At 45.6% G+C, this 12075-nt stretch overlaps 1 protein-coding gene and 1 long non-coding RNA gene across 2 annotated transcripts in view; one reads left to right on the forward strand and one right to left on the reverse strand.

Moving 5' to 3' along the window:
- Positions 1-1177: 1177 nt before the first annotated feature.
- Positions 1178-8739, reverse strand: LOC121270926. The gene is made up of 3 exons (XR_005941640.1): positions 8552-8739; positions 7693-7788; positions 1178-2269 (listed from the first exon to the last, which is right to left on the reverse strand). It is a non-coding gene; the product is annotated as an uncharacterized LOC121270926 (long non-coding RNA).
- Positions 8740-10999: 2260 nt separating this feature from the next.
- Positions 11000-12075, forward strand: part of unc5b (unc-5 netrin receptor B) — a 243418-nt gene continuing 242342 nt past the window's right edge. Inside the window, exon 1 of the mRNA XM_041176267.1 lies at positions 11000-11755. Within this exon, the coding sequence (XP_041032201.1) occupies positions 11683-11755 (73 nt within the window). The 5' untranslated portion in view covers positions 11000-11682. The remainder of the gene's footprint in view (positions 11756-12075) is intronic.

Raw genomic sequence — 12075 nt, forward strand, 5'->3', positions numbered from 1 at the left:
TGACTCACTATTGCCTGTTAGACTCTACAAGCTACTGACTCACTATTGCCTGTTAGACTCTACAAGCTACTGACTCACTCTTGCCTGTTAGACTCTACAAGCTACTGACTCACTATTGCCTGTTAGACTCTACAAGCTGCTGACTCACTATTGCCTGTTAGACTCTACAAGCTGCTGACTCACTATTGCCTGTTAGACTCTACAAGCTGCTGACTCACTATTGCCTGTTAGACTCTACAAGCTGCTGACTCACTATTGCCTGTTAGACTCTACTATACAAGCTGCTGACTCATTATTGCCTGTTAGATTCTACTATATAAGCTGCTGACTCACTATTGCCTGTTAGACTCTACTATACAGCTGCTGACTCACTATTGCCTGTTAGACTCTACAAGCTGCTGACTCACTCTTGCCTTAGACTCTACTATACAAGCTGCTGACTCACTATTGCCTGTTAGACTCTACAAGCTGCTGACTCACTCTTGCCTGTTAGACTCTACTATACAAGCTGCTGACTCACTCTTGCCTGTTAGACTCTACTATACAAGCTGCTGACTCACTCTTGCCTGTTAGACTCTACTATACAAGCTGCTGACTCACTATTGCCCGTTAGACTCTACAAGCTGCTGACTCACTCTTGCCTGTTAGACTCTACTATACAAGCTGCTGACTCACTATTGCCTGTTAGACTCTACAAGCTGCTGACTCACTCTTGCCTGTTAGACTCTACTATACAAGCTGCTGACTCACCATTGCCTGTTGGACAGTATTATACAAAGTTGAGAATTGCCTGTTGTTCGATGAGGAACTGAAAAAATTTACCTATATCAGCCTGGAAGCAAATCTAAAGGCAAAAGGACAGTGAAGAGTATAAAAAACATGTCACAGAAAGCAAATTTGATGACAAAGTAGAGGAAATATGGAATGACAGGGAGAAGGGGGAAGACTAACATGGGTGATTGAGGCTTGTGGATTTAGACACAGTGGGGTTGTGCTTGTCACTTATTCACAGCTGTCACACCAACACAATGCAGGTGGAATCAGCCAAGCCAGCACTGAAGATCGTGGAATTTGTTTTATTGTTGTATGTTGTCTCATGAAGAGGTCTAGAGGCTTGTATGGTTGAACAATAGCTGTTTATTAATAACACACAACTATATACATATATTTAGGATGCAGTCCTGGCTAGGTGCTATCTCCATGCCAACTTCTACCAGACTCACTATTACATTCTACTACTCCCATGTAACTCTCGGCATCAAAATGTACTGTTTCTCTTGTCCCCCATTGTCCCTCCCAGTCCAAAACACCCTAATACTACATGATTTACCCCCAAAATCCACTTAGGTTCACGGTCTCCACAGTCTTTTATGCTGGCTCAAAAAAATCAGCAGGCCCTTCCCACAAAACCAACCACATTCCCGAATCAAAATTGTGACTTTCCATGGATCACACTGGTTCAGGAATGCTCTTCAGATTGTGTTCAGTATCATAGCCAAACAGGCTCATGTGTCTTAAAAGCTTTTTTTAAAGATTAAAATATATTCAACCGCCAATGAAAATATCAAATAGTTCAGTGTAGTTTTTTTTTTGCCATTCCCATGATTTTAAATCAGTTACTTATACCTGAAGAATTGGGCACCCCCTTACTAAAACTGTTGTTACCCCATTTTCAACTGCATTGTTAAAACTGCCCAGCTTCCCACTCTTGGATATATCAAGGAATGGTCTATGTGGGAAATTTAGTTAATTTAAAAAAAAAGATTAGATTCAATTCTGCTGCCCACTTGTCTTGGTGCATAAGGGATTTTATAACTGTGCTTACCTAAATCAATTTTAGTGCTAACTTGAAAGCTAAACCAACAAGTGCAATTTTCCTAATTGCACCCAAAGTGGTAATGCACAGAAGGATACAAGGCCATTCAGCTCATCATCCTGTTCCAGCTTTTTGGCATTCTCCTGTTCCCACTCTCCTGCTCTCTACGCTTTTGCCCTTTAACTATTTATCTCATTCTCTTTCGAAAGTTACTGTCCAATCTGCTTCCACTGCCCTTTCAGGCAGCACGTTCCAGATCACAACAACTCCCTGAGCCCGAAAAAAAACAAGGTTTTCTTTACACTCGGCCCCCAGTGGGTTAATCGTTCAGCTTCCTGCACATGGTCAAGAACCTCATCAACTCAAGGGTGCTGTCTGCGGCCGGCTCCTGTAGACTTAGACCTTAGAACGATCGCAGCTAGAGTGGAACTGGGCCATCAGCTTCTGGTTTATCTGGGGGAAAGATTACAATGTAGGGTGAGGGGAAAATCAAAAGAAGGGAAAGTAATTATAATAAAAAGAAAAAAATATATAAGCTCTTTCATCCGACCAACAATTGTGGCCATTCAGAATACAGTACTGAGTGTGGAAGTGCATGTGCATTTAGCCTACTGTCATATTCATTGAAAGTGATAGCACCTTTTTCAATGAAAAGGTCAGTTTTAGTTGGCCAGATGCACTATAAAGATTTATTTCACACAGACTGGTTGTAATTCTGTCATAATAATCGCAGGTATTAAAATAGACGTGTCTAATTGCCAAAGTATGACACCACCAGCTCCCCCGCAGGTTCAACAGTCACGTTGTTAGTGCTGTCCTCATGCAGTCCATTTGTAAGCAGTTTCTCTTTGCTATCGACTTCTGATTTCAGTTTCCCCAGTTTTCCTGAAGTTCTCTAACTTTGTCCCTCCTATGGTTTGTCCTGTCAGTCCCTTGAAGATGTCTTGACTCAGTCCTGTGGAAGAACATGTCAGTCCCTTGGAGGAATACCCTGACATTCTCTCCGTCTCTCCCTTGAAGGCGTTTGTACTTAGTGTCATGGCATTGCTCTGAGACAGTCTGCCTGACATTCTTCATCTCTGCAACACATGCTAAATCTGCAAACAGCCTAAACTTTTCCAGTGAGCAATGTCTGTGTTTTTACCTTAACCTGCCACACGCAGCCAAAGAAAACACAACAGCCTCACTGAACCAGTGCCATCACTTCTCAAAGCACTTTACAAAGGGAAACGGGAAAGGCTGCCATCAGAACAACTCGCATTTCAATAGGGCCTTTGACATTGTAAACACGTCCCAAGGGACTTCATAGGAACAATATCAGACATGAATTAACACTGAGCCACATAAGGAGATATTGGGACAGGAAACCAAAAGACTTGGTGAAAGAAAATAAAGAAATTAAAGGCATCTCTCATGGTCTCAGAATGTCCCAAACTGCTTTACAGCCAAAAAAGTAGCATGGAAGTGTAGTCATGGGCTGTGGTGTAGGAAACGCAGCAGCCAATTGCGCACAGTAAGATCCCACGATCAACATTATGAGCAGTAAGCAGCAGAGGAAGATTTTAAGGAGTACGTTAGAGAAAAGGTAGAGAGGCAAAGCGATTGGAGGAGGACATTCTATAGCTGAAGGCATTACTGTAGAAGAGTAGGAAAAAGGAAATCAGGGATATACTAATCAGAGACATACAAATCAGGGGTATGCCAGAAACAGCTAGAAAAAAAAGAGCTAGATTTCATAAATTACATGGAATAGCAGTATTATTGGTAAAGGATTATTATACACCTGCAAGGTGGGTTTAACATCAAAAACAAGATGGATACAATGCAGTAACAAAAAGAAATGATTGGCAGTTGCTGTAAATCACCAGCTCAAATGGAGCGGATTAAACAGGATTGAAGATGATCTATAGAAGGGACCAATGTGATGGGCTGAATGGCCTTTTCACCTTCTATGTTTCCTTCCTTTTAGCCAATGTGTCGACACAAGCAGTGCCAGTTTTGGAGTGGGAAGGTCCAAGAACCTAACGATTCCTATCCCTCTCCGCCGATGCTGTCAGACCTGCTGAGTTTTTCCAGGTAATTTTGTTTTTTGTTTCAGATTTCCAGCATCCGCAGTATTTTGCTTTTATGTTGGTGAGATCTCCGCTGTTCACCCTGAAACTACCTCATTATTAAGTTTGTGTTGTTTGCCCCAGTGAAAGATTGAATGGCATCGTCTGACCGTCTGCTCAAACCATGGCACTGCCCAGGGTGTAAGCTCTCGGAGAAGAGAAGATCGTCACCATGTCCAAGATGTACGTTGAGACAGAGAGTCACAGCTGCAGTCCCTGGGTTTCAACAATCAGTCTAGAACAGATTATAGACCACCAGGCAATGTTAGATCAGTGATTTTGCACAATTTGCAGATTTTTTTTATTCATTCACAGGATGTGGGCTTTGCTGACTAGGCCAGCATTTATTGCCCATCCCTAATCGCTCTTGAGAAGGTGGTGGTGAGCTGCCTTCTTGAACCGCTGCAGTAGGTACACCCACAGTGCTGTTCGGGGGGTAGTTCCAGGAATTTGACCCAGCGACAGTGAAGGAACGGCCGATATATTTTCAAGTCAGGATGGTGAGTGACTCAGAGGGGAACTTACAGTTGAGGATGTTCACCTCTATCTGTGGCCCTTGTCTTTCTAGTTGGTGGTGGTCATGGGCTTGGAAGGTGCTGTCTAAGGAGGCTTGGTGAATTCCTGCATGCAAATTGTAGATGGTACACACTGCTGCCAGTGTGCATTTGGTGGTAGAGGGAATGAATATTTGTGGATGTGGTGCCAATCAAGCAGGCTGGTCGGTGTCCAGCTTCTTGAGTGTTGTGGGAGCTGCACTCACCCAGGCAAGTGGGGAGTATTCCACCACAGTCCTGACTTGTGCCTTGCAGATGCTGGACAGGCTTTGGGCAGTCTGGAGGTGATGACTCGCCGCACGATTCCTAGCCTCTGACCTGCTCTTGTAGCCACAGTATTTATATGGCTAGTCCAGTTCAGTTTCTGGTCAATGGTAACACCTAGGATGTTGATTGTGGGGGTTTCAGCAATGGTAATGCCATGAAATGACAAAGGGCGATGGTTAGATTCTCTCTTGTTGGAGATGGTCATTGCCTGGCACTTGTGTGGTGCGAATGTTACTTGCCACTTGTCAGCCCAAGCCTGGATATTGTCCGGGTCTTGCTGCATTTGGACATGGACTGCTTCAGTATCTGAGGAGTCGTGAATGGTGCTGAACATTGTGCAATCATCAGTGAACATCCCTCCTTCTGCCCTTATGAAAGGAAGGTCATTGATGAAGCAGCTGAAGATGGTTGGACTGAGGACACTACCCTGAGGAACTCCTGCAGCGATGTCCTGGAGCTGAGATGATTGACCTCCAACAACCACAACCATCTTCCTTTGTGCTATGTATGACTCCAGCCAGTGGAGAGTTTTCTCCCTGATTCCCATTGACTCCAGTTTTACGAGGACTCCTTGATGCCACACTCGGTCAAATGCTGCCTTGATGTTAAGGGCAGTTATTGTCACCTGACCTCTGGAGTTCAGCTTTTTTGTCCATGTTTGAACCAAGGCTGTAATAAAGTCAGGAGCTGAGTGACCCTGGTGGAACCCAAACTGGGCATCAGTGAGCAGGTTATTACTAAGCAAGTGCTGCTTGATAGCACTGTTGATGACCCCTTCCATTACTATACTGATGTTCAAGAGTAAACTGATGGGGCGGTAATTGGCTGGTTTGGATTTGTCCTGCTTTTTGTGTAGAGGACATACCTGGGCAATTTTCCACATAGCCGGGTAGGTGCCAGTGTTGTAACTGTACGTGGAACAACTTGGCTAGGGGCGCAGCAGGTTCTGGCGCACAAGTCTTCAGTACTATTGCTGGAATATTGTCAGGGCCCATAGCCTTTGCAATATCCAGTGCCTTCAGCTGTTTCTTGATATCACATAGAGTGATTTGAATTGGCTGAAGACTGGCATCTGTGATGTTGGGACTCCAGGAGGAGGCCAAGGTGGGTCATCCACTCAGAACTTCTGGCTGAAGATTGTAGCAAATGCTTCAGCCTTATCTTTTGCACTGATGTGCTGGGCTCCCCCATCATTGAGGATGCGGATATTTGTGGAGCCTCCTCCTCCAGTAAGTTGTTTAACTGTCCACCACCATTCACGACTGGATGTGGCAGGACTGCAGAGCTTAGGTCTGATCCGTTGTTTGTGGGATCACTTAGCTCTGTCTATCATTTTTGCTTATGCTGTTTCGCATGCAAGTATTGTAGCTTCACCAGGTTGACACCTCATTCGTAGGTATGCTTGATGCTGGTTCTTGCACTCTTCATGATCCACATGGACATGGAACTAGCCTTTCACATTCCCACCTTAGAGTCAGAAGGTACAGAGTTTGAATCCCACTCCAGCCAGTCCTGGTGAGTGGAGACCGGCTCAGAATTCCGGCTTAACATCCAGTGGGACCCTCATGTTCAATGGGTATGAGTAACCCCCAGCCTCGTCAATTGTATGAGGTTATGGGAGCCTGTAACGCCCTCTCACCTGTAGTGTTCAATTGTTCTGTGTTTGATTTTGTGAGGCTGGTAACTGATTTATGCTCACTGTGCTTGATTGGTTAAGTGCAGGTGTGGACTCAGAGCAAAGTAAACAAACACCGTAGAAGCTGAGCTGGGATAAGCATGAGTGTAGACATTTTGTGATATTTTAAAACTCTTGTAAACAAACCTGTTACACACCTAGAAACTAGTGTCATCTCTGCATTGATCTGAGATATATGAAATATACAATGCCACCTTTCAAGTTTAACTCCCTATTGGCTGTTGCAAGGGTGGTTAAGGGCATGGAGGAGTGTCCATGTCATGGGCCTGTCAGCCTGCAAATGCTCCCACTATCTCACGCTGTCCTCTAAGGGAATCTGGATCAATACCTGCTCAGTGAGAACAGAGTTTCCAAATTAGGGTCTTTATTTAGGAGACAGGGGAAGATATCATATAAGCATGGTAAGATGTGTTTATTTTTTTTTCTCTAATCAAAGATACCAAAACCTGTTTGTGAAGCCACTGGTAAAGACAAAGCCAGAAACTGCAGGGGTCCAAGGTACAAGGCAATTGCAGATTGGTGCCTTAATCTTGTAAAACATTACTGGCCCTGAATTATTGATACTTATTACACCCCCAGCAGATTAATTATTGAGGCAACATTGAAGGGAAATGCTGCTTTGTGGCTGCAGTGTAAAGTGTCTGTTGTACAGTCTGTGACTCTCCCATTGGGATGCCCTACAAGCTTTGAGACTTGTGGCAGAGGGAGGGGGTAGGCTGTGCACTGAGCAGAAACTCTAACCAGCAGGGGAAGGAACACTTCCAAAATCACCATTGTCCAGGAACCTGATCAGGAGAGATGTTGCATAGACACAATTTGCTTTATGCCAGAATCTCTCCTCCTCTCTTATTACTTGACCAGTGGAATGAGGTGAAAAATTGACACTGCCTATAAACGGAACCTTTCTCAGATACTATTCCCACTGTCACAAGGATGCAATTGCTTATAAATGTGCATGAGCTAGTAACTTTCAGCTTTGATGATGGTATGGTGGTTATGTCACTGGGCTAGTAATCCAGAGACTCTAGGGGCACAGGTTCAAATCCCACCACTGGTGAAATTTAACCTCAATTAATAAAATCTGGAATATGAAACTTGTCTCAGTAATGCTGAGCCAGGACTATCATTGGTTGTTGTTTAAAAAACCCATCTGGTTCACTAATCCCCTTTAGGGAGGGAAATCTGCTGGCCTTACCTGGTCTGGCCTAACTGTGACTCCAGACCCACAGCAATGGGGTTGACTCTTACCTGCCCTCTGAATAGGACATCAACAAGCCACGCAGTTTTCAAGGGCCGTTAAGGAGGGGCAATAAATGCTGCCCTTGCCAATGATGCCTGTATCCTCTGAAAGAAAAAAGAAAATAAACTGTCACCACATTCCAGTGACCCTAAAATTTTCCATCTTTATTGCATGGGTTTTATTCCTGCAGCAGGTGGAGGTTAGCTCAGCTGGCTGGATAGGTCATGTATGATGCCAACAGTGCGAATTCAATCCCTGTACTGGCTGTGGGAGCTCATGGAGGCCTGCTCCCTCACCTTGCCCCATGCTTGTGGCTCAAGCTACATAACCACTCGTCCTCCTCTAATGGGGAGAGATGCCTATGGTCCCTCGTAGACTATGACTAAATGACCTGGTAGGGGTGTTGTTCGTGTGAGGGAGGGGAGATTCTCAGGGGCCCCAGTCCGAGTGGTTTTGCTTCCTTACCATGAACAGGATAATCCCATGTACAGAGTATGAATATGCACCACTAACCTGGTCACTCAAATAGTTTGATTTAAACAAAATGGAAAGGTCTAAATCCAATTCCATATTACTTGCTTTGCAGGTTAACTTTTTACACCCTGCTTCCATAGTTTGTGGCCAAGAGAAACAGCAGGGATTACTAACGCAAAAAAATCTAGCATTTTAGAAGCTTACCCTTTGATTTAATGAGACTCCCAGTGTTTTTATGAGTTTTAAATCATTGAAAAATATCCTTCAGAATTTATTATCTGCAGTACAAGTGGAGGAGGGCTCCAAGCGTGCAGCGGAATTATGATGGGAGAACTGTTTTTATTCCCGTCCCTCCCTCCCCTAACACATGGGTTTATTATAAATAATCTTTACCTAACTTAATCACTCGATGTTGTTTTGCTTCCACTACCCGGCTACGAGCTCCCTCTTGTGTCCAGCCCAAGTTATTGCCGCCTCGCTGCTGCGTACTGGGTCTGTGTCGAGCTGGTCTGAGACACTTGTGGTCACTCTCTCCATCCAGGGCCAAAAGCGGATAGCTGAAGGAAGTGGCTGGGGTGGTTGCTGCCTGGAATTAAGGGAGTAAAACTGATTAATGTGATTGAAAAGACTGAAAAAGAACAATTCCGGGAAAAAAAACTTCTGCAAACTTTTTTTTTAAATCCTAACAGATTTCCACAAAATTACAATTTATGCCAATCCTTTAAATTGTTGACTACAGAAATGTTCGGCAGATTTAAATTTGCTTTGGCGTGTTTTCTGCATCCCGCCGGATGGTTTAAAGCAGTGCTGGGTATATTTAAAAATGCATTTAAAATCAAATTCTAAAGGACATGTTTAATGATTTGTTTTTTTTTTAAATAAAAATTCAGGATAAAGTAAAAAAAATAAGTATCAGACACTGGGAGTCTTATTAAATCAAAGAGTGAACTTTTTAAAAATGCCACAGTTTGTGTGTGTGTGTGTGTGTGTGTGCGTGTTAGTAACCTCTGCTGTTTCTCTTGGCCACAAACTATGGAAGCAGGGGAGCTAGAGTGTAAGAAGTGAACGCTTGTTCCAGCTATCTGTAGAAATTGAGCTGTCTGTCTGTCTATCTCTCTCTCTCTCTCTCTCTCTCCAGCTTCCCCATGCATTCCACGACAGGATGTCCTAACACAGATCGCCAGCTCTGTCCTCCCCCCCAGCCCTGCCAGTATCTCCACTCAAACCCCTGACTCGGCGCCAGCCCGCCCGCCCTCCCTTTTATCGTGGTTGTGGGGCCATGTTCCCCCCCCCCGCCCAAACATCAAGGTCGCCGATAAAAGCGGTCGTAAAACTGGCGAGTTAGTGCAGATGCCAATTACTGGGAGCTCCCCAAACCTGTTATCTCCCGGCTCCTGTCTAAAGCTTTACTCCAATTAAACAGTGCATTTTGAAAATGATCCTTCTGGGAAGTCCATGGATGTAATATTTGCGGCGTAGTTTCCTGGCTTCCAGACTACCAGTTTAGCTGGAAATATGTGACCAGAAAGGGGTGGGGGAAGGTTGGGGTCGGAAAATGGGCGAAAAAAGAAGTTGCGTGTGACACAAAGTGGGCGCATACTCGGCGTAGTTTTGGGCCAAGATGGTTACAGTTATGTGTGTGTGTGTGTGTGTGTTTGATCACATTCTACATTACAGTGTCCGGAGCTGGGATGACTGTAGCTACCCACCTGCGCAATGAACGCAAGAGGTTTCACTTAAAAGCACCTTTACTGCGGCTCAAGTTTTATCGACATTCCGAATCTGGGCCATCCCGCCGGTTGTATATTTCTGAATTTTGTGCGTGGCGGCGTTTACGCTCAAGCACTACCTAATATTTGCTGCCTGATGCAGAGTTTTTTTTTAAAAAATAGTTTATTCATTAAAATGTGTTTATTCTGACAGAACCATTCGGGATTACACGCTCGGCTGTTCATTACCCTGTTTATTTACTGTTCAGCTTTGAAACATTAACGTTTTGCCCAGTGAGAGCAGACGGCGTTAGCGGTGATGTTGGTGGGGGTAGGGGGGTTAGTTTAGAGATTCGAGGTCCCGTCCCATATCCTCCGAGTTTGAAGTGCAGTTTTTGAACTGACAAGTTCGCTCCTGGGACCTGCCCGTCTTAACGACTCGATATAAAACCGTGAAAGTTCCTTTTATTTTAAAAGAAAAATCAAAAGTTTACATATTCCATTTTCTCCCACACATCTCGAAGTCTCAACCCCGGTTTTATTTTGCTGAAAGAGTCCGGGGGGTGGGGAGAAGGCAACTCACGCCCAAAGACTTCAATCGCGGTGAGAGAGTTTAGTCCATTTTGTGTTTGCTGTACTGATTAAAAATCGAGTGGGAGCAGGATTTGAATTTGAAAAGAAAAAATCAGAAACAAATCTAAAGGCAACTTTTCTCAAAATACTTCATTTCCAATTTGGGCACGTCCCACAAACGGGGCAGGCAGTGTGTTTAAAAATAAAACGTGTGCAAGGTTCGATCTGGCGGTCAGAGGCTGTGTGGAGCTAACTTTAAATGTAATTGTTGCGAACCCGAGGGTCCAGGAACCTTGTGTTTATTAATAATAAAGAGTTTCCCATCTATTTTATCAGTCTAGCTGATTCCTCATCAATCAGAATAAGGAGGGCGTGCGCACTGACAGCTGGAGAGGGGCTGTGGGGATGTGGATGTGGATGGGGATGGGAATCTGCTCGCTGCTGGGTCAGAGACGACGCCGGGCGGATTGCGGATTGGAGTGCGATCTGGGGTTTTTTTTTTGGTTTGGTGGTGGGGGGGTGGGTGGTGAGATTGAGAGTTTGCGGGGACGGACGGACGGGAGTGCTGGGAGCTGCCGGGTTTTGCGAATGTGCCGAGGGCTGGCGGATGTGCCGACGGATCTCTCTCTATTGGCGGAGCTGAGGGCGGGCAATGCTCCTTCATCTCCTGTTTACACCTTAGGATTTGAGGGCGAGTGAGTTGCATGTTGTGTGTGTGTGTGTGTGTGTGTGTGTGTGGTGCTGGGCTGCAAGGGTTCACTCACTCACACATATACACACACAGAGAGAGAGAGAGAGAGAGAGACACACACACACACTGGCTGACTGATGACTGAATGGAGAATTCTTACTCGGCTTCGGAGAATGGATGAGAAAACTTGGGATTTCAAAGTGATTGGGAGAAATTTGAAAGCCTAATGACTTCTAGCCGCTGGTATCAGTTTCCTCGCCTGTTTCATTCTTGGAAGAGATTCAAAGGGATCATCTTTTTATTCCTTGCAAACATTTTTAATTTCAGTTTTTCTGTCATCTAAAAAGAAGCTGGAGTGAGGCACTGGAGAGGGAGCTGGGTGTGCTGTGTCCTTTTGATTCCCCCTCCACCCCGACCCCCTCTCCCTGTTTGTTCTTCGTCCTACACTTCTAAATCGTTTTGGCCTTTTAAGAGAGGGAGAGAGAGAGGGAGAGAGAGGGAGAGAGGGAGAGAAAGGAGGGGGACATCAGTCCTCTGCAGCCGGCTCCAACATGCACTCACCACGGCCACAGGGATCGCTCGCTCTCGGTCTGCACATTATCCTGGTGGCTGTCTGCCAAGCAGGTAAGAATCTTCAGTCCTTTGGGGAGGGAGAGGGAGGAGGGGAGAGGGAGGAGGGGAGAGAGAGGGAGGAGGGGAGAGGGAGAGAAGGGGAGGGAGGGAGTGGGGGAGGGAGGAAGGGGGAGGGGAGGGGAGTGGGGGAGGGAGAGAGGGAGGGAGGGAGGGGGGGGGAGGGAGGAGAGGGAGGGAGGGAGGTGGGGGGAGGGAGTGGGGGAGGGAGGGAGGGAGTGGGGGAGAGAGGGAGGGGGGAGTGGGGGAGAGAGGGAGGGAGGGAGTGGGGGAGAGAGGGAGGGGGGAGTGGGGGAGAGAGGGAGGGAGGGAGT

The sequence above is a fragment of the Carcharodon carcharias genome, chromosome 28 (genome assembly GCF_017639515.1).
Source record: "Carcharodon carcharias isolate sCarCar2 chromosome 28, sCarCar2.pri, whole genome shotgun sequence".
Classification (NCBI taxonomy): domain Eukaryota; kingdom Metazoa; phylum Chordata; class Chondrichthyes; order Lamniformes; family Lamnidae; genus Carcharodon; species Carcharodon carcharias.